General features: G+C 32.8%; 2 protein-coding genes across 2 annotated transcripts; both read left to right on the forward strand.

Annotated features, from left to right (window-relative positions):
* Nucleotides 1-13,053: 13,053 nt before the first annotated feature.
* LOC142239880 (uncharacterized) lies at nt 13,054-13,795 on the forward strand. The gene is made up of 2 exons (XM_075311626.1): nt 13,054-13,261; nt 13,329-13,795. The coding sequence occupies exons 1-2, from the start codon at nt 13,171-13,173 to the stop codon at nt 13,793-13,795; spliced, it is 558 nt and encodes a 185-aa protein (XP_075167741.1). The 5' UTR covers nt 13,054-13,170.
* Nucleotides 13,796-13,819: 24 nt separating this feature from the next.
* LOC142240498 (uncharacterized) lies at nt 13,820-15,112 on the forward strand. The gene is made up of 4 exons (XM_075312197.1): nt 13,820-13,937; nt 14,140-14,327; nt 14,383-14,539; nt 14,594-15,112. The coding sequence occupies exons 1-4, from the start codon at nt 13,865-13,867 to the stop codon at nt 15,055-15,057; spliced, it is 882 nt and encodes a 293-aa protein (XP_075168312.1). The 5' UTR covers nt 13,820-13,864; the 3' UTR covers nt 15,058-15,112.
* The last annotated feature ends 9,251 nt before the right edge of the window (nt 15,113-24,363 follow it).

Raw genomic sequence — 24,363 nt, forward strand, 5'->3', positions numbered from 1 at the left:
AAATTATAGTACAAACATTGTATTATTTGTTCAATTGAGTTTTATTTTATTTAGAAAAATCGGGCGGTACATATATGGGAGCTATAGCTAAATCTGAACCGATTTCGATGATTTTTTGCATGTCCATATTAGTGCTATAGAAGATTACATTTCGCCAACTTTGAGTAAGATCGGTTGATAAATAAGGGTTTTATGACCTAATTTGACAAAATCGGGCGATACATATATATGGGACCTATATTTAAATCTGAACCGATTTCGATGAAATTTTCAGACTTAACGGGTGATACAGAAGATTATTTTGTGCTAAATTTGACGACGATCGGTTAGTAAAAAAAAATGCAACGTGACCCCCATTTGTCGAAATCGGGCAATACATATATATGGGGGCTATATCTAAATTTGATCCGATTTCTTCCAAATTCAATAACGTTCATCCTTGTGCCCAAAAAAACTCCCTGTACCAAATTTCATCAAAATCGGTTAATAATTGCGACCGAAATCCTGTGAACAACAAATACATGGACAGACGGACGGACGCCGAGCGCTAGATCGACTCAGGAGGTGATTCTGAGTCGATCGGTATATGTTTTATGGGGTCTAAAATCAATATTTCTTGTAGGCACATTTTTTGGCAGATCAAACTTATTATACCCTAACCACTATGTGGTTTAGGGTATAATGACTTTAAAACAATGTGTTGAAATATTTTATTAATTTTGAATATTTTTTCAGAAATATTAAATCCATTTTGACTTCATTAAAACGAAATTTGCATTCATGTTAGGATACACATTTTTATGTCGAATCACTTAGCTATAAGGACAAACAGACTTCATTGAAAAGTTTAGAGACTTTTAGACAAGGAAAAACTTTTTTTCAGAGAAGTACGTCTTCTATTATAAGCAAACTTCGTATTCGTATTTTAAGTATGTGAAATATTTGGCCTCCCGACAATATTCTTTGCGGTGCACCATCTACTATTTAATATGTGATAGAAACCAAATTTATGAAAATGGACCAAAATGGACCAAATTCTGTTTGGTCTGACCATCGGACTAAATTTAAAAATTAGAAATCTTTTGGACCAATTTTGGTCCGATCGGACCAAAACGGCAACGCTGATTGGAATTGAAAGTCTATACACAGAGTATAAGTAACTACTCTCCGAAAGTTTTTTTTTGTTTTGCAACAGACGTACACACAAAAAAATTTTTTCTGATTCAATCACGAAATTAATTGATCCAATTAATTTTTTAATTGAAATGTCTTCAATCACGAAAATGATAGTATCAATCACAGTTTTAATTGGGCATAGAAAAAATTCTTGATTAAAAAATTAATTGATTTCATTACCAAATTTCAATTAATTTTTTAATTGATTCAATTAAAAATTTAATTGATGTTGATTGCAAAACTCAATTAATTTTGTAATTAAAAAAGGTAACTATTTTCAATTACATTCTGAATTGGCTCAGAATTTTTATTTGGATTAACAATTGATTGTTTGAAAAAAACAAATTTAATTAAAAATTAAAAAAAATGTTCATCACTTTTTTAACTGACTTAGTCTTCCGAATTTGAATAAAAGTTAATTGTATCAATTAAATTTTTAATTAAAAATTTTTAAATTTTCAATCATTGACTAAATTAACTTAATGTTTCTATCTTGATTAAAAAGTTAATTGTACCAATTAATTTATTAATTGAAAAAAATTTCAACTTCAATTAACTTTTTAATTGGAAATATTTTGGTGATATTTTTTTCTGTGTAGAGACGACTCCATTATAAAAGAAAAAAACGGCATTTAAATTACTTGACAAACATTTTGACTGACCTTTCCATTTCAAAAATTACTATTTCAAAAATTTATTGTGATCTCATCCATTTTATGCTATGCACTTTGGTACTTAGGCTTGTATCCAGATCTAGAAACTCTGTGACTAAGGTGGGATGTGTCCAAAGCGATCTGTTGGTGATTCGTGTAGGTTTAGCTGGGCAAGAGAAAATATCACATACACACAAAAACAAATTTTTCTGATTCAATCACGAAATTAATTGATCCAATTAATTTTTTAATTGAAGTGTCTTCAATCACAGAAATGATAGTATCTATTGAAAAATTAATTGGCATTCAATTAAAAAATTAATTGATTCAATTAAAAATTTAATTGATACTATTAATTTGTGTGATTGATTTTTATTTCAATTAAAAAATTTGTTGATTCAATTAAATTTTTAATTGAATATTTTTTAAAACTCAATTAAGATTTTAATTGGAAAAATTTTCGTGAATTTTTTTTCTGTGTAGAGAAGAGGTTTTGTTATATTTGTAATGTGTGTGTGTGTGTATGTTTATGTTTGCAACAACCTCCATCGACATCAGTCCGTGGTATACCTACGAATATTCTTACTCAGATCTAGTGTTACCTAATTTCGCTTTTTTCCCCTTTATTGTATATTAAATGTATATGCGCACATTTTTCAACAAAAATTGAAACTATCCATAATTTTAATTAAATTTTCGAGAACTAATATCAGAAATAAGAGAATGCTAGGATATAGTACAATAGTAAAGCAAATGTGAATGAAAAAAAGCATGCCCGGTTCCAAAGATTTTGTCTTTACTTTAACAGTTTGGGTATTAATTCCGAGCCAAAGAAGCGGAGAATACAAGTAAGGATACTTTAAAGACGTAATTCTCTTTTAAATTTGGGGGTTATGTACTTGCTTCTAGGAAGCAAATGTTAATTTTTAATTTTTTTAGATTTTTTTCGTCAGTTGTTATCAAAATCCTTTAAAAACGAGTTAACGAGTTATTTTTTCCATATTAAGACTCGACTTCCAGTAGAAATTATGCTATGTTTCAAGTAAAAAGCGTCTTTAAAATAAAGTGTTGAAAAACATGTCTTATTTTTTAACGATTTTTTGCTTTGTAGGCAAGATGCAAAAAGGAAACAAATTTAAAGACAATTTCATTAATTTTAAAGAATTTTTCTTAATTATTAAAGTCACGTTGACCTTACCTCAAAAATTTTATCTTTCATGTTATGATACACATTTTTAAGTAAAATCACTTAATTATAAGGACATTACAACTTCATTCAAAAGTTTATTGCCTTTTGGACAAGAAAAAAAACTTTATTTTAGAGAAATGCGTCTTCCATGTTAAGCAAAATTTGCATTCTTATTCTAAGGACATGGAATCTTTGACTTCACGACAATATTTTTTTCAGTGTAGAAAACTAAAAAATTAAATATAAATAAGATCGTTTAATTGCATTTATTTGACGTTCATTACAAACATCTTTGTAGTAATACGGGATGAAATTGATCGAAAGTACTGTTGTTACTTTTACAACACATACTAGATATATATTTTGACATTTGCCGTTTTTGAAAACAATTACTAAAAAACACGTTGTGTTTTCCCCAATGTACGTACGTACAAAAATACATATCGTACATTTTAAACGTTTACTCACACTACGCTAAGTACTAGCTAAATTTGAAATTACCTACACAGTGTAATTTCAAAGTTACACATTTCATTCAAGTAATATTTTATTCGGAGCGGAGCGGTTTTTCATTTGGAAACCGCTCCGCTCCCGCTCCGCTCCGGATTTTAAAAATACCGCTCCCGCTCCGCTCCCGCTCCGGCAAAAAAAGGGCTTGCTCCGCTCCGCTCCACGCTCCGCTCCGGATCCCTGATCCCACCACACCTGAAATTCTTAGTAGATACCTATTACGATGAGTTTATCCGTTGAAAAACACGTCCGTTCCGTTCGACGGTTGAATAGAGATCAATGGTCATTAGAGACCATATAAAGGGTGATTTGTTAAGAGCTTGATAACTTTTTTTTTTAAAAAAACGCATAAAATTTGCAAAATCTCATCGGTTCTTTATTTGAAACGTTAGATTGGTCCATGACATTTACTTTTTGAAGATAATTTCATTTAAATGTTGACCGCGGCTGCGTCTTAGGTGGTCCATTCGGAAAGTCCAATTTTGGGCAACTTTTTCGAGCATTTCGGCCGGAATAGCCCGAATTTCTTCGGAAATGTTGTCTTCCAAAGCTGGAATAGTTGCTGGCTTATTTCTGTAGACTTTAGACTTGACGTAGCCCCACAAAAAATAGTCTAAAGGCGTCAAATCGCATGATCTTGTTGGCCAACTTACCGGTCCATTTCTTGAGATGAATTGTTCTCCGAAGTTTTCCCTCAAAATGGCCATAGAATCGCGAGCTGTGTGGCATGTAGCGCCATCTTGTTGAAACCACATGTCAACCAAGTTCAGTTCTTCCATTTTTGGCAACAAAAAGTTTGTTAGCATCGAACGATAGCGATCGCCATTCACCGTAACGTTGCGTCCAACAGCATCTTTGAAAAAATACGGTCCAATGATTCCACCAGCGTACAAACCACACCAAACAGTGCATTTTTCGGGATGCATGGGCAGTTCTTGAACGGCTTCTGGTTGCTCTTCACTCCAAATGCGGCAATTTTGCTTATTTACGTAGCCATTCAACCAGAAATGAGCCTCATCGCTGAACAAAATTTGTCGATAAAAAAGCGGATTTTCTGCCAACTTTTCTAGGGCCCATTCACTGAAAATTCGACGTTGTGGCAGATCGTAAGTCTATTCATGATGAAATGTCAAAGCATACTGAGCATCTTTCTCTTTGACACCATGTCTGAAATCCCACGTGATCTGTCAAATACTAATGCATGAAAATCCTAACCTCAAAAGAATCACCCTTTATAATAAAGGATGTCAGAATTATCATCTTACAGGAAATTTTACTAAATTTGAGGAAACTTGGGTTTAGTTCGGTTTTTGTTTATATTTACGAATGCTTTGTTATCAGTGAATAAAATTTTCTTTTTCAGTAGTAAATTCTTATACCCAGCGAAGAAAACAATATATGTTATGTTATATGCTTGAAGCAGAATATGTTTGGGTGTATATGTTACACAGGCGATTTCATTGAGGGTGTAGCTGTGTTAAGTTAATATGTTTCGTCAACTCTCTCGGATTCCGTCTCCATTTCTGTATCTATACTCTCTCAGTTTCCGAATAAGATATCGCAACATATATGTATAGGTTTACTCAAAATTTCTTGATGCCCCAACATAATATATTCACACATATTAACATATGTCTCCCAAACATTGTGTGCTAATTTACGAACCTCTATATTCTACATAGAGGATCCGGTCAATCTGAGTGATAGTCGTATTTGTAAAGTTTACAGGCTTATTGACTTCAGTTATATTATCACCAGTTTTACTTTTTCCATGAAAAACACATTTCATTTTACATATGTTTTCACAGGATACGTAAATCACGCTCTCATCTCAACTAGGAATAATTATCGCATACGTAATTACACACCACACCATGAACAAAAAAATTACCCCTAATTACTTCACCATATTAGAAACTAAACGCAAACGCTCGATAGTGAAACATTTAAGCACCGCGACCATGCCTTGATGTTTATTAGGTGAAAACATTCTAGTAAATTAAGACCCTACTCTTACACAACCGATTTATCTCTCCAGCCAAAGCATTCTATACGGAGGAAGACGCAGAAGAAAAAGAAGTCAAATGAGTAAAAAAAAATTAAATAAAGTCATAACGATTTATCATAAAAAGTTATTCCCCCTTGAGAATATAGATGTTAGAATGTGTGCCTCTAACGCACCAATACCCTAACAGCTTGTTTTCAATGCATAAATACGGTTAACACTTAATTTTCCGTTTTGAATGTTCGTCGGGGTGTTTTGGCAAACACTATGGCGTTCCGCCTATTACACACCCACATTTGATTGTCGAACTTATAAAAGTGTTAAAGGGGGATGGGGTGGACGAGTGAATAAAAGTGCGAGAGTGCACTTCAGTTTATGATTTATGTATTTTATTAATGGAGATTTGATGAAGCCGTGATGGGGCCCGTTGCGCATCCACATGTGTAGTGTGTATGTGTGTGTGTGTGTGTAGTGTTCAGGTAATCCTAGCAGCAACAACAAACGACTTCCTGTGAGTTTGATGAAAACTTGGCCTCCAACTGCTTCTTCACTGGCGTTCAATATGTTTGCCTTGAATATTTTATATTCTTCATTGAATATTTATACACACACATAAACATGCACATACGTACACATACAAATATGCTAAGCTCAAGTGTATTCGAACAAGCTTAAGAGGTTGCAACAAATTTAAATATAAAACATTTTTCAACTTTAAACATAAATCAATATCAGTGCAGCAAATATTTATACGATACACACAGCGACATAAACAAATTAACCGATTTTCGTAAACTGTTTAATATCATAATAAAGCTACCACAACAAATAACATTGTTTAGTGGATTCTTATATCGACACAATGGAATGGAGGTACAATAAGTTTGCCTGTCTACTGTAATCACAACATACAAAAACGAAGCTATCACCCTGAAACGACGATGGGCTATATCGGTCTAGGTTTTGAGGTAGCTTCGATCCCCTATCTGAATTTTTAAGCATCTATATATAGTATCGGACAAAACATTTGCAAAATGTTATTTATAGAACTTTTTTTCTGATATATTAGTTAGAGGGTGCAAAATATAAATAAATTAAAATCTCGCAATATTGTAATATTGGCAAAATGTTGAAAAGCTTATGATAGTTGCAAATGTTTTCTCTGATACTGTATATATACCGCTACTTTTATTCGATTTCTTGAAATCCAGAAATCTAGACTCAGTTTACGTCCCTGCAGAGGCTAAATTAAATTTGGTGCATATTGATCCCTGTAATGCACTAAAAAACATTAAAAAAAAAACAAACAAAAATAGTGTATGTGGGTACATTTTTGAAAAATTTAATTAAGCTGTATTGGAAACGCCGATATAGCAAAAATAAGTAAATATTTTTAGACAAATTCAAGAAAATGTATTACATTGTTTTCGGTTATTAAAGAAAATTTCGGAGTTTGAAGAAGAAAAGGTCCAATTTGCAAAAATGTCATTTGTGGTAAAATTTCCCAATTTTAAGAAATTCTCAACTATTTTGTGGAATACACGATGTAGTAAATCATTAGTCAACAGTTGTGTATAGTTTTTCCCCCTTTTTTCGTTTATTTAACTAACGTACACAAAAAACTGATAGAGTCAAGGAAACTTTCTCATATTGGAGACATTTTAACTAAAATATCAGAGAGGAGGAAATACAAGAGGGCGAAAAGTGACGCAGACGCAAACTGTATGATATTTGAGAGAAGCGCAGACAAAAACTGCATGATATTAGAGAAATTTTCCTCGTGACTGCCACCTACTGACGTAGTTTCGCTTCACAGTTTCGTTCTCTTGTATTTTCATTCTCTCTGAAAACATAATTTTTCGCTTGTCAGATTTCAATAATAATTCAACCCAGAAGAGGTTGGAAATCACCAACGAAACGTCGGATATAAATGTGAAATAAAGTCTTTTACTTGCATATTCAGAGACCATGAAAGCCCGTTTTGGCGCAGATCTAAGAATAAACAATTAAAAATAATAGGGTCGTACATAATTTCATTATTAAATTTCATTAAAATAGAGTTAAATTGGCTTTAGTGGCATGGATGGTTCAAATGGTTTGGATTGTATAAGCCAATCTTCCGGCTTGGACCACAATTTTATTTCCTTCATGGGGATTCCGAAGTTAAATCTTGCGGAGTTCGGTATATATAAGAAATATATGTATAATTATGTGTCAATACAAACCAATTTTGCATGTTTGTTAGAGAGCATATACTAACATCACGTACGAAATTTCAACCGTCTCAGATGAAATTTGTTACTCTAAATTGTGTTACTCCCGACTTGGACCACAATTTTAATTGGATTTGCCTGTAATTTGTAATGATGTTTTGACCTGCAAACCAATTTTCAAATGATAAATAGAGGGCCAAACTTCAACCGGATCCGTTAGTATTTTTTCCGTCATGAGGATTCCGAAGTTAAATATGGCGGGGTTCGGTTTATGAAAGAGCTTTATAAATATATAATTATGGGCCGATATGGACCAATTTTGCATGTTTGTTAGAGGGCATATACTAAATTCAACCATCTCGGATGAACTTTGCTACTTCAGGTGTCACCGACAGCGAAATCTGGGTGTCGGTTTATACGGGGGCTATACTTAAGAGTGATCCGATATGGCCCATTTGATATACCATCCGGCCAACATCAATAGCAACTACTTTTGCCAAGTATAAGTGGTTTCTTTCGGGAATTAGCGTTAATAAATTAATCAAGAAATAAACATAAAATCAACGATTGAAATAAAAAACAAGTATATACGGCCGTAAGTTCGGCCAGGCCGAATCTTATGTACCCTCCACCATGGATTGCGTAGAAACTTCTACGAAAGACTGTCATCCACAATCGAATTAATTGGGTTATGGTATCTTAAAACCTCATAGCATCGTTTTCTAAATTGTTAGTTAGTCCATACACTCTTAGAAAAATATGTTTTTCATATGTTCCGATATAAACAAAGTGTGTTTCGGGCACAATTTTAAAACACAATATATTTAAGTGCAAACATGTAATGTTCCTAAACTAACACTAAATGTTTGGGACATCTATGTTAATATGTTGGAATATATTATGTTTGGGGCATAAATGTTTCATAAAAATCATATGTGTGAATGCAAACATATATAAATTTACAAATTTCGACTAAACATACATATGTTGTGATATTTTATCCAAAGCGACAGAGAGAGTATAGAGAAAGAAATAGAGATGGAAACCGGGAGAGTTGACGAAAGATATCAACATAACACAGCGAAAGAATCAAAAGAGAACAATTTCTGTGAAACCGCTGGTATGTTGTTTCGGAAAACTGTTTTATGATAAGGCCAAAAATTTGAATGAAATCGAAGTTTCATTATAAAAATTTAATATAGTATAAATATAAATGTGCAAATTTAAAAAAAAAAAAAGTTTTCGGTCGGAGCAGGGATTGAACCCACGACCCTTTGCATGCAAGGCAGACATGCTAACCACTGCTCCACGTGGCAACCAAATGTATGTTTCTGTTAAATAATGTTATGTTTGCATGGGCTCGTGGGCGCTGCAAACTATGCTATATAAATGTAACTTATAACGATAATTATCTGCTGGTGACCATAACAGCTACGTAGCCCAGTGGATAGTGTGTTGGCTTACAAACTATATGGTACTCGGTTCGATTCTCCGTGCAGGCGAAAGGTAAAATTTAAAAAATTTATAAAAGTGAATAACTTCTTCAACATTATTTGTATTACAAAAAAAGGGGCCAAGAACTAAAATATTTCGTGGAAGTGAAAATTACGGGTATGTTAGGCAATGAGAACAATCGTCTTTGGGAAAAATTCTTCCAAGCATATAATATTTTTGGGCTCAAAATGCTTCCAAACATATAATATGTTCACATAAAACAAACATATTAATGTTTCGGCAATATCCAATAATATATGTGCTTCCTGCAAAATATGTTTGGAACATATGTTAAAGAAGCGATTTTTTTGAGGGTGTATGTGGTATATATTAGTCAAAAAAGGTATGTATAGGTAAGTCTACAAATAATTACAAATCGATATGGACTTTTGCATGATAAGTAGAGAGCCAGAATTGAAATATGAGGGTCGCTTATATATGGGCTATATACAATTATGAACTTGATATGGACCAATTTTTGTGTACTTGGGGATCGATTTATCTGAGGGCTATATATAACTATTTATAGACAGATATGGACCTAGTTAGGCATGGTTGTTAACGGCCATATACCAGCACAATGTACCAAATTTCAACTGACTCGGATGAAATTTGCTCCTCCAAGTGGCTCCAAAACCAAATCTCGGGATAGGTTTATATGGGGACTATATATGATTATGGACTGATATGGACCACTTTTGGCATGGTTGTTAAATATCATATACTACCACCACGTACCAAATTTCAACCAGATCGGGGGCTACATATATTTTTGGACCGATTTCGACCAATTTTTGCATTAGTGTTTGAGGCCATATATTAACACCACGTACCAAATTTTAACTGAATCAGATGAATTTTGTTCTTCCAAGAGGCTCCGGAGATGAAATCTGGTGATCGGTTTATATGGGGGCTATATACGAGTATAATTATGGACCGATCGGATGAAATTCGCTTCTCTTAGAGGGTCCGCAAGCCAAATCGGGGGATCGGTTTATATGGGGGCTATATTTAATTATTGACCGATGTGGACCAATTTCTGCATAGTTGTTAGAGACCATATACCAACACCATGTACCAAATTTCAGCCGGATCGGATGAAATTTGCTTCTCTTAGAGGCTCCGCAAGCCAAATCGGGGGATCGGTTTATATGGGGGCTATATATAATTATTGACCGATGTGGTCCAATTTTTCCATAGTTGTTAGAGACCATATACCAACACCATGTACCAAATTTCAGCCGGATCGGATGAAATTTGCTTCTATTAGAGTATCGGCAAGTCAAATTTGGGGGTCCGTTTATATGGGGGCTATACGTAAAAGTGGACCGATATGGCCCATTTGCAATACCATCCGACCTACAGCAATAACAACTACTTGTGCCAAGTTTCAAGTCGATAGCTAGTTTCGTTCGGAAGTTTGCGTGATTTCAACAGACGGACGGACGGACATGCTCAGATCGACTCAGAATTTCACCACGACCCAGAATATATATACTTTATGGGGTCTTAGTGCAATATTTGGATGTGTTACAAACGGAATCCTATGGTGGAGGGTATAAAAACACTCGGAAGACTAAGTCCGATTAAAAAGTGAGTAATTCCAAACAATCAATTTTTTAATCAAACTAAAAACACTAAGACAGTAAAGAAAGTAATTGCAAATAGTTACGTGTTTAATTAAAAATTTAATTTAGATTTGCAAAAATAAAAAAATTAATTGACATTTGCTAATGTTTTTAATAAAGTATTTTTTATGCCCAATTAAAACTGTGATTGTGATTAGCGTGTTTGTAAATAAAAAGGTATAAACTAGTTTTCTTATTAAAAAAAATCAAAAACTTTAAATCAAGGATGAGTCTTGGACTATATTTCAAGCCTATTGATCTTTAATCCAAAGATTCATTATCAGAGTAATGTTGGGAAAGTAAGGAGTATTTGATTACAAATACTTACTGAGTATTTTTTTTTTAATTACTCGTTACTAGGTTAGGTTAGGTGGCAGCCCGATATTTCAGGTTCACTTAGACTATTCAGTCCATTGTGATAACACATTGGTGAACTTCTCTCTTATTATTGAGAGCTGCCCGATTCCCTGTTAAGCTCAATGACAAGGGACCTCCTTTTTATAGCCGAGTCCGAACGGCGTTCCACATTGCAGTGAAACCACTTAGAGAAGCTTTCACGGATGAAAAAGACTGTTTTTCATATGTTTTGCTATAAACATTATATGTTTGGAAAACAAATTTTTAAACACAATATTTTTGAGTGCAAGCATATAATGTTCATAAACTAGCATAACATGTTTGGGACATATATGTTAATATGTTAGAACATATTATGTTTGGGACATAAAATGTTTTTAAATATAATATGATTGGATGCAAACATATATTAATTTAGAAATAGCCTATAAACATATATGTGTTTAGTAGCTTGGAGCGCTATTTAACAGGGAGCGATATTGAATTAAGTGATGGTTGCTTGTTATTACAAAATTAACATTTTATTTTTCCTTGGGCAATTGATCAGCTACTTATTTGATCCTTACAAACTGTGTGGTCCGCTGTTCTAATCCCCGTCCGGCAAAAGGTAAAATTAAAATAAAATAAAAAATCATACAATTGAATAATTTCTTCTACAATGTTTGTATTACAGAAAAAGGTGCTAAGAACTAAAAAATCTCGTGGAAGTGAGAAAGATGTGGGGGAATATACAATTGGGCAGAAACAAAATTTCGAGCATTCAGGTCGAAAACCTATGTTGTTAGCACCTATATTACCTGTTTATTTTGATAATTCATTATGATTGTAAATATATAAATAAATAAATAAAATTTTGAGCACAATATTGTTTGGGAGAATTTTTTTTAAGCATATAATATTTTTGGGTGCAAAATGCTTCCAAACATATTATATGTTCACATAATAACATATTGTTTTTTGGAAGACAACATTATTGAATTTGGATGCAAAAATACAAAATGTTTGGAACTTAGACTACCCAAACATATATTGTTTAGACTAATATGCTTTCAAACATATTATATATTGGAAGTGATCAAACATATAAATGTTTGGGCAATACCCAAAAATGTATATGCTTGAAGCAAAATATGTTTGGGAGTATATGTTACAGAAGCGATTTTTTGTGAGCGTGTGGTATCACAATGGACTGAATAGTCTAAGTGAGACTGATACATCGGGCTGACACCCAACCTAACCTGTCCATGTTTGGGAAGTGTTTAAGTTTGAGAGTTTTCACAGTATATCCTTAATTTATTTGACCTTTTGTTTTAATTTATTTATATATTTATTATTTCAGCTTGAGGTCCTTTTCTAAATGTTAAGTGTTAACTGTCAATTACTACTCTGAACGAAGAGTTTCCTTTTCTCACCGTCCAAAAATAACATTTTGCTCTTGAAACATGTTTCGAGTGTTATTTTATTATATTTACAAAAATTTTATGTCCCAAACATAAGCAACAAATGCATTTTGCAAAGTATTTATTAAGTCATGAAGTAAATGAGGACTTAACTTTAAAAACCGCAAAAATAAACAAAGTTGTCGAAAAGCTTATAAGTGATATCTTACATATACCTTTACAATCATTTTCAATACATCTAAGCGCATCAATATGGGGTTACACATTTAATACTCAACTCTTCGTGTCCACTTTTTCGGAAGATTATACAATCTTTAAATTATCTTACATAGTTAAAACGCATAGCAATCAAATTTGTCTCATATGCAAGAAGGTTTCAACAAAATTCAATGCCCACTATGCTGCTTTTGAATATGGTGTTATTTCTAATGAGTACGTTGCTTTAAGTCTTCATGATATAGTGGGACCACCAGTTGATGTCGTTTACACTGAAAAAGGCAGCTCATTTATAAAGTTGAAAGAATTTTACAAAAGCATCTATTAAAATGGATAATATGGATATCGATTTATTGGACACCGATTTGAAAAATTTATTGTCCTCATGGAACCTTGCACACTTATATTCTTTATTGCATGGTAAGTACTTGTTATTTTATAAAACCATACACAATTCTATTATCTATTATCAATATTACTATTTCAGAAAATAAAATTAATTTGGAAATCTTAAAAATTTTACAACAACATCACATACAACGCATTTTTGATGGCCGTCCAATAGGGGAGCATGCTCTCTTTGAGCATAAATTAGAACAATGGAAATCATCATTAAATAAAAATAGAAACCTCTCTTATTATACTCAAAACTATGAAGACGTTGACACAGTTGCGCAGCCGATGCATTTAAATAAACAGCAAGTATTCACTGTACATGATATCCTTAACAATACAAAAAGTGGCAGCATGATTTTTAAATACTACGCTGAGCACAGAATTCTTCACGACGAGCAAAGATACCTTCTTATTAATACAATAGCAAATTTTTTGCAAGAAAAAGGAATTGAATACAATGTTCAACAATGTGCCGCACTAGAAGATGAAATTTGCACAATTTTTGCCTCTGAAAAAAAGGTAAATCTTTGTTTGAATTTTGTATTTTATCAGATGTAACCCCACTAATTTGACTAGGAATTCTACCAGCAAGGAAAAAGAGGGAAGATTTATAACAAAATTTCCAATATGAAACGTGCACAAAAAATTGTTTTAAAGTCCAAGGAAAACATTAGGACGGATGATAATGTTGGCCCATTAAGTTAGTATTAAGCACGCAAAATTATAATTCTTACATCCAACGAATATTTCTTTTGCTGCAAAAAGGTGTTGTTTACTTTTACAGAAGCAACTTCTACTATAAAAAATCTTCGTTGGTCTAAAATTTCTTTTCGGACGAAATAATTACTTGTGTGAAAATACTTGCTTTCATGATCCTATATCTTAAATTATATTCCTATTAGGAGAAATTGACGCTGACTGCACATTCGCTTTTCAATATTTACGATCTGGTTCCATAACTGCCGAAGAGCTCGATATTTATTGGAGGCAATGTTCCCCGATGCGATTTAAGCAAATTATGGCTTCAAAATCTACATTAGAAGCTCTTAAGCTTTGGCCGGAGTATACAAAACCAAACGGTGGCCGATTAGTAAGTTTAAATATGATTATTAACAAATTTATATTTACTTTTTATTTATTTTCAGATTGATATTGATTTTAGTTTAAAATTTCCTTTGGCAAAAGATATTAAAATTACATGGACATCTTTGGAAATTAAATTGTTCGCATTTTTAAAAACCAAATTGCCGAACTCGACTTTACTTAAGAAATTCGATGACGAGGATACATCTTCAAATCAAGGTTTGTATTTTTTATAGTCGATACTTATGTAAATAAACAATCTCATGATTTCAGAATCTAAACAATTTGCAATATTCTGGACCTTGCATCAAGTGTTCCCTCCTCCACAAAGGGTAACCTCTGATGAAAATGGGTCCAAAATAAGGAAGAAATTTAGTATTTTGGACTCGCAAGAATCTTTTGCATTTATAGGAAGTACAAAGGAAGAAATAGCAGCAAAATTAAACTTAGCAAAGCTCCAAAATCGGTGTATACAACCAAAGTTGCTAATTGTCGGCGAACTAACTAATATCAAGTCCATTGTTCTATATTTCGATGGAATTGAATATCCGTTTTTAACAATTCTTGATGCTGTAGATATTTTATTTAAAATATTTTATGTCTTTAATTTACAATATCCCGAAGAATCAGATACTTTTTATAACTTCATTCAAGACTTTTTTTATGACATGCCTAAAAAGAAAAAATACGCCAAAGTTTCCGTTATAAAAAATGAAATTTTAACATTTGACTTATAATTGTTTAACTTAAATTGTTTCATTAACCAATACAATATCTGAAACCATTTCAATCTTTAACTGCCACTAAACATGTTTATATGAATTATTCGCATTTCATATCTATACAAATTATCATTTATAAGATTTTTTATTTTATTTTTAGTGTTATAGATTTAATCATATTGCTGTTTTCTCCATATTTTACATAAATTTGAATTCTTTTATATTATTAATTTCACTTATATATGTTTGTTAAATAAAATTTAATCTTAATAAAAACCAAAAAAAAAAAACATTTCTCAGTGTATTTATTCATAAAAAAATTATGGAAAATTAATAATCTATATACATAAATCAAATATCATAGTAATTGAATGAAATGGGAACACCAATTACTTTGTCACTTGTACTAAATACAGAAGTAATTGGTTTACAGTACTAAATTGATTACCATCGTATTAAACACAATTACGATTTTAATTGATTTACCGCACAAAATTTAATAAACATTTAACTCAGTTCAATTACGACCGTAATTGAAAAGCAGCATATGATTCAAGTACAAATATATTTAGAGTGATTACTATCTCATTTGAATGTAATGCCAAATTCCAATTATGTTTCTACTCAATACAAATACCCCATAATTTGAAAATAATTTTACAACGAAATTACAATTTGGGTAATTGGATTTACAATTTTCGTCATAAGCTGAAAATCAAATACAAAAATAATTGAATTCACAATTTTTGTATTTGATTCAATTATTCACTTTTTTCTGTGTATATGCTTGAAGCAAAATATGTTTGGGAGTATATGTTACAGAAGCGATTTTTTGTGAGCGTGTTGAAACCCTCAGAAATGTCACCAGCATTACTGAGGTGGGATAATCCACGGTGGCTCCCAATTTCTCTAGTAGAAAATGAGTTCTCAATACTTCAATACCATCTTTTTGTCCTTCTGGCGGTAAGCAAGTGGCGGATTGGAATCAAAATGTTTGGTTTTCGGGAAAATATTAATAACAATTTTTGAAAATCATTGTACTAGTTAAAAAAAAGCAAAATATGGCTTATTATATAATTAATAACTATTTTTTTAAACCAAAAAAGCTGTTCTTTACATTAACGAAATGAAATACGCCTTTAATGAAGGGTCTTACATTGTAAAGTGTGCATACTAAAGTTAGTGAGAAAAATGTTTAAAACAACGAAAACATCATTCTGAAAAAACAGTGAACCCACCAGGAAGAAACATTTTGGTTAATTTTGGAACATTTAGATTATTTTTAGAAAATCTTAACTACCACGCATACTGGTATGAAATGAGCGTGTTTTCATGTGGCACCCATTTTCCACACTTTTGGAACTTTCCCATAGCTTTTAAACGGCCAGAAATTGTGTGTGGTGCAACATTTAACATTGCAGCGCAAATCATCACTTTGTGATACAAAATTCGACATTTTTAACACGGTAAAAAAATATAATGTCTGTTCAATGACTTGATGTATACTAAATATTTTTCACAGATGCCATAGCAAACAAACAAAAAACTAATGGCTCGTTTAGAGCTGTGGAGTCGAGTCAATTTTGCTCGACTCCGACTCCAGCATTTCTTATTATCCTCGACTCCGACTCCGGAGTCGACTCCAGGTGGTGTACCTAAATTTCATTTTAACCGTATTCCAATTGTAATTTTAATTGTAGTGTTCCAAAAATAGACCGATATAAGTATCCTATTTTGTCATATGTGTTTATATGTCCAAAAGAACTTTAATTTTAATTTTTGATACGACTCGACGACAAATTTCAGCATTTTAGGGATGTAAAGAACTCTGCATTTTAATTTCAGGCCAATTAAAATACGACACAAGACTATATAGAGACCACTTCAAAATATGGGTATAACAATAATCTCTTGAATATATATTTATAAAACCACAAAATTTCACAAAAAATTAAAATAATTAGAAGTTTAAGAAGTAAAATCTAAATAAAAAATAAATCTATATAGGGTAGAAACACTAACAAAAAGATACACAAAAATCAAAATGTCGGGCTAATCGATAGAAAGTTTAGATGTTAAAAAATGTAATGTGTCGGATATATAAAACAGATTTAAACTGCCAAAAATTAGGACGGAATTTAAAATAACTACTACCATACAACATATGACAGCAATAGCTGTACAGTTACGAGTGTTTCTATAGAAGTAAAATTGTTAAACATCGATCTATAAATGGTCTATCAGTTATGGACATTAGAGGTCATTAATTTAATGTAATGAATTTTAAGAGGCTTTGATGAAACAAACATTCTACCAAAAGACCGGCTCAGATGGCACGTTGGCAGAGGTTTAATTTAAAATTACAGCTTCCAAGGACATCGGGTGTATAAGGGGATTTCTCAAGTAATTATGTAGGGCTATTTCAAAATCTGGAAAATTTCCGCATTTATTTATGGATCTCAAATAACTCTAAATTCTTATCTTCATATGTTATGAATCTTATGAAAATTTTAGACTGGGAAAAATTTCTTAAAACAAATCGGAAGTTGGGTTTATATGTACACAGTCTCACAAAAGTTTACATACGATTAAAGAATTTGTATTTTATTTAAATAATAAAATATTATAAACTATGCATATACATGATTTAATTTTTGTAAAATAATGTGAAAAACAAAGTATTTGTCAATTTTTAACAAAAATTAATGTGGGTTATACAACAACAAGAAACATGTTTAGTTAGAAGGTTAAAAACTCACGGGTATGTAAACTTGTGTAAGACTGTGTAGGTTCTATATCACAAAATTGTCCGGTATGACCCATCTTCAAACTCGACATGCCTGCCAAAAATTCAGAACTTTAGGTTCTACTGCTATATTGCCTTATAGTTATGCCTTTATCAAGAGTATATAGTATATACCCTGAATATACTATATACACGCAAAAAAATAATTCTTTCCTCCCAAACGAAATTTTAGACAAACAAAGTTCGTTTCTCATTTGCTTTTCACTGTAAGGAAGTGTATTTGGAAGAAAAGTATATACTTTTTGTGATAAACGTTTATTCTTTTCCAGGATGTAAAAACAATTTCATAAAGACAAACTCAAAAAAAAAAAAAAAAAAAAAACAAAAAAAAAATTGTTTTCTTGCTAATTGCATTTTCCCTCACATCTTTCTCACATCCACGAGGTTTTTTAATTCTTAACACCTTTTCCCGTAATACCAACAATGTAGAAGAAATTATACGATTTTATAAATTTTTAAAATTTTTTACCTTTCGCCTGGACGGAGAATCGAACCGCGGACCATGCGCTTTGTAAGCCAACACACTAACCACTGAGCCATGTAGCCGTTATTGTCATCAATAGATAATTACCCATATAACTAAGTTATATTTATATAGCATAGCTTGCGGCGCCCACGAGCCGATTAAACAAAGTTTATTTAACAGAAAAATACATTTAGTTGGGCACCGTGGAGCAGTGGTTGCTACGTCTGACTTGCATGCCAAGGGTCGTGGGTTCGATCCCTGCTTCGACCAAAGTTTTTTTTTTTTTTTTTTACATATATTCCAGATATGATCGGAAGATTCCGAAAAAATTTCAACATTACATTCTACTATATTAAATTTTTACTATGAACTGTAAAATGTGTCTTATTAAAGACCTAAATTTAGAAAAGAACAGTGTTTGATATAAACGAAATGGACTGTGTTGTTGGTTCAAAAATAACTTTTTTTACTGAAAAAATAAAAATTTTGTAACAAACGAATTTTTTTGGTGATAAAAGTGTATACTTTTCGAAGCAATTCAAAAAACTCTAACAAAAGAAAAACGTTTGCGGTACACGTTTTCCAAACGTTTTTTTTCTTTGCGTGCAGTACTTCGTTTTTCGTTGTTCGTTAAAAAACCGAATAGAATCTAATTTGTCGAAATATTTCTTTAGTTACAACGATATGAAGTGTTTTTCAAATTTTGTTTCGCCGGAGTCGGAGTCGAGCAAAATTTCTACGATTCCGGCTCCGAATCTGACTCCAGCAAAATCTTCAGACTCCGACTCCACAGCCCTGCTCAATTTTCGAACTCGTATATATAGGGTTATATAGGTTAAAAATATATAGGGTTAAAAATCGAGAGTTTAATATGTTAAAAATGGATTATACAATTGATCAATTCAGCCCATATTCTAGTAAAACCTACTTTTTATATCACCGTGAAATTTCACCCATATAAATACACTTTGAATGGCCTAAAATCCAGTACTTCGTTGTTCGATTAAAACCCCCAATCGAATCTAGTTTGTTGAAATATTATTATACCCTGCGCCACACTGTGGAACAGGGTATTATAAGTTAGTGCATATGTTTGTAACACCCAGAAGGAGACGAGGTAGACATATGGTGTCTGGCAATAATGCTCAGGATGGTTCCCTGTGTCGATATAACCATGTCCGTCTGTCCGTCCGTCCGTCCGTCTGTCTGTGAACACATTTTTGTGATCAAAGTCTAGGTCGCAATATAAGTCCAATCGCCTTCAAATTTGGCACGTGTTCCTAATTTGGGTCAGAATAGAACCCTATTGGAAGAAATCGGTTCAGATTTAGATATAGCTCCCATATATATCTTTCGCCCGATATGCACTTATATGGCCCCAGTAGCCAAAGTTTTGGCCCAATTTGGTTGTAATTTTGCACTAGGAGTACAATTAGTAGTATAGTCATGTGTGCCAAATTTGATTGAAATCGGTTCAGATTTAGATATAGCTTCCATATATATCTTTCGCCCGATATGAACTTATATGACCCCAGAAACCAAAGTTTTGACCCAATTTGGTTGGAATTTTGCACTAGGAGTACAATTAGTAGTATAGTCATGTGTGCCAAATTTGATTGAAATCGGTTCAGATTTAGATATAGCTCCCATATAAAGGGTGATTCTTTTGAGGTTAGGATTTTCATGCATTAGTATTTGACAGATCACGTGGGATTTCAGACATGGTGTCAAAGAGAAAGATGCTCAGTATGCTTTGACATTTCATCATGAATAGCCGAACGATCTGCCACAACGTCGAATTTTCAGTGAATGGGCCCTAGAAAAGTTGGCAGAAAATCCGCTTTTTTATCGACAAATTTTGTTCAGCGATGAGGCTCATTTCTGGTTGAATGGCTACGTAAATAAGCAAAATTGCCGCATTTGGAGTGAAGAGCAACCAGAAGCCGTTCAAGAACTGCCCATGCATCCCGAAAAATGCACTGTTTGGTGTGGTTTGTACGCTGGTGGAATCATTGGACCGTATTTTTTCAAAGATGCTGTTGGACGCAACGTTACGGTGAATGGCGATCGCTATCGTTCGATGCTAACAAACTTTTTGTTGCCAAAAATGGAAGAACTGAACTTGGTTGACATGTGGTTTCAACAAGATGGCGCTACATGCCACACAGCTCGCGATTCTATGGCCATTTTGAGGGAAAACTTCGGAGAACAATTCATCTCAAGAAATGGACCGGTAAGTTGGCCACCAAGATCATGCGATTTGACGCCTTTAGACTATTTTTTGTGGGGCTACGTCAAGTCTAAAGTCTACAGAAATAAGCCAGCAACTATTCCAGCTTTGGAAGACAACATTTCCGAAGAAATTCGGGCTATTCCGGCCGAAATGCTCGAAAAAGTTGCCCAAAATTGGACTTTCCGAATGGACCACCTAAGACGCAGCCGCGGTCAACATTTAAATGAAATTATCTTCAAAAAGTAAATGTCATGGACCAATCTAACGTTTCAAATAAAGAACCGATGAGATTTTGCAAATTTTATGCGTTTTTTTTTTTTTAAAGTTATCAAGCTCTTAACAAATCACCCTTTAAAATCGCCACTGCTTAGTCGAAAAGTTGTAAAAATGACTCTAATTTTCCTAAACTTGTAATACATATATATCGAGCGATAAATCATAAATAAACTTTTGCGAATTTTCCTTAAAATTCCTTCAGATTTAAATGTTTCCCATAGTTTTTTACTGACATTGTGTTTCACCCTAGTGCATTAGCCGACTTAAATTTTGAGTCTATAGATTTTGTAGAAGTCTATCAAATTCTGTCCAGATCGAGTGATATTTAAATGTATGTATTTGGGACAAACCTTTATATATAGCACCCAACACATTTGACGGATGTGATATGGTATCGAAAATTTAGATCTACAAAGTGGTGCAGGGTATAATATAGTCGGCAGGGTATAAATTAGTCTTTCCGTACTTGTTTTTTAGTTACAAAGATATAAAGTATTTTTCATATTTTGTTTCGCCGGAGTCGGAGTCGAGCAAAATGTATACGACTCCGGCTCCGACTCCACAGCCCTGGGCTCGTTCACAACAAATGTTCTCTATCGAGACATTTGTAGCTTGTATTACAAACGATGACATCACGCCGATATCACAAAAATAAGTAAATATTTATCGACAAATTCAACAAAATTTTTAGACATAATAAAATTTTTCCACTTGTTAAAGAAAATTTTGTAGTTTGAAGGGAAAAATTGGAGTTCAAAATTGTAAGAATGTCTTTAGTGCCATACGAAAATCATGATTGGGACATTTGTAGTAAAATTTACAAATTTTATGAAATAATGAAATATTTTTTGAGAAGTACGAATTTAGTAAGTCTTTATACTTCATTTGTGTATAACTTGTTCCCCTTTTTTAGTTCATTTAATTAAGCCACGCAAAAATTATTAGAGTAAAAGAAATATTTTCCAAGCATAATAATTCGATGAACTAAAATCAAGTTAAATTGGCTTTAGAGAAATAGAGAATTCACCTTTTTTGAATGTAATTTAATTTTGTTGCATAATATTTCATATTTGGCTAATATTTGTCCAGTGTATGTGTCTGATGTTTTGAACACTAAATGGGTATCAAATTTGTTAGCGAAAGCCTAAGATTATTATACATGGTATTTATTCTTATACTAAGAACTACTATCTTTTAACACAATATGGTTCTAAAGGCAAATTGGATATACATAATAAATAAAATGGAGGAATGGAACAGCGCACGGTTGAACAGCCTGGACTCGATAGATTCAAATATCTGAACCAATTTAGCGTCACGGGAGCCACCGTGGTGCAATGGTTAGCATGCCCACCATGGTCGTGGGTTCGAACCCAGTTTCGACCAAACACCAAACCTTTTTCAACGGTAGATTATCCCAACTCAGTGATGTTGGAGACATTTCTGAGTGTTTCAAAGCTTTTCTAAGTGGTTTCACTGCAATGTAGAGCGCCGTTCCGACTCGGCTATCAAAAAGGAGGTCCCTTGTTATTGAGCTTAACATAGAATCGAGCAGAGAGAAGTTCACCACTGAAGTTCATAGCCCAGCAAAAAAAGCGTCGCCAAAAATGTAATGAAAATATTTTTTTGGATCCGGAAGTGGTGCAAAATTGACGCAGAAGCGATGAATTTAACATGGGCTTGTCATTTCAACAGCCGTTGCACTGAATTTGCATCACTTCTTTAGGTGTGATCCGAATTAAATGTTTTGAATGTAAATTAGAAAATTCTGTGATATTTTGTCAAATAAATAATTTTTATAATTTTTTTATAATTTTTAATGGATTCTAACGCTTGTCTGAAACGTTTGACCTTAAATATTTTCAAAAATTCACAGTTTTTTTAGATTGGATTTAGAATTTTTTCAACAAAATTTAAATGATTTGTATCATTTTATGAATTCTTACTCTGTTTTTAACCTATTTGAAACAAAAAAGTTAAAATTACCCATTAAAAGTATGAAAACTGCACACCCAGAAAAAAGTGTCTTCGAAACTAAAGGAAAAAATGTTCATCAATTTAGTTTAGCCATTTTATTTCATTCAGTTAAATTTTTGTGTAAAATAAGAAAATTTACTTGTTTCAGTAAAAAAATCCTAAACTGAAAGCAGTTAGGAATAGTTCATTAAGTAGAATAAGGCATGGCATTTTACTAATACTGTTTTCTTCGCTGGGTATAAGAATTTACTACTGAAAAAGAAAATTTTATTCACTGATAACAAAGCATTCGTTAAAAATAAACAAAAACCGAACTAAACCGAAGATTCCTCAAATTTGGTAAGATTTTTTATAAAATGATAATTCTGACTTCCTTTATTATAGAAAGCTTATCATACATACGAATAACACTTGGCATAGAAAAATATTTTAGTTCATTCGTAGTAAGAAGTATTCAATCCTTTCAAATCTTAAGGAAACACACTTGTTAGAATATAGGGAAATTTCCTAGATTTCTTTTATCTACCTGTCATCGATGTAATCGATGTGTTTGCGCGTGCGTTGTTTTTTTAGTTGGAATCGCGTTGTTATGGTATACGGAGAGATTGTTAAAAAATAATATTGTAAAATAATATAAATAACAAGTATCTACGGCCGTAAGTTCGGCCAGGCCGAATCTTATGTACCCTCCACCATGGATTGCGTGGAAACTTCTATGAAAGACTGTCATCCACAATCGATTTAATTGGGTTGTGGTATCTTAAAACTTCTTAACATCGTTTTCTAAATTGTTAGTTAGTCCATACGTGGTATATATTAGACAAATAAGGTATGTATAGGTAAGTCTACAAATAATTACGAATCGATATGAACTTTTGTACGGTACGTAGAGAGCCAGAATTGAAATATAGGTTAGGTTATGCCTAGCCTCGTTAGGCATGGTTGTTAACGGCCATATACTAGCACAATGTACTAAATTTCAACTGACACGGAAATTTGCTCCTCCAAGTGGCTCCAGAACCAAATCTCGGGATCGGTTTATATGATTATGGACTGATATGGACCACTTTTGGCATGATTGTTAAATATCATATACTACCACCACGTACCAAATTTCAACCAGATCGGATGAATTTTGTTTCTCCGAAAGGCACCCGTGGTCAAATCTGGGGATCGGTTTATATGGGGGCTATATATAATTATGGACTGATATGATCCAATTCCCGCATGGTTGTTGGATACCATATACTAACATCACGTACCAAATTTCTACCGAATCGGATAAATTTTGCTCTTCCAAGGGGCTCCGGAGGTCAAATCTGGGGATCGGTTTATATGGGGGCTATATATAATTATAGACCGATTTCGACCAATTGTTGCATTTGTGTTTGAGGCCATATATTAACATCATGTACCAAATTTCAGCCGGATCGGATGAAATTTGCTTCTCTTAGACGCCCCGCAAGCCAAATCGGGGGATCGGTTTATATGGGGGCTATATATAATTATGGACCGATGTGGACCAATTTTTGCATGGTTGTTAGAGACCATATACTAACACCA

Source organism: Haematobia irritans, chromosome 5, assembly GCF_050003625.1.
Source record: "Haematobia irritans isolate KBUSLIRL chromosome 5, ASM5000362v1, whole genome shotgun sequence".
Classification (NCBI taxonomy): Eukaryota; Metazoa; Arthropoda; class Insecta; order Diptera; family Muscidae; genus Haematobia; species Haematobia irritans.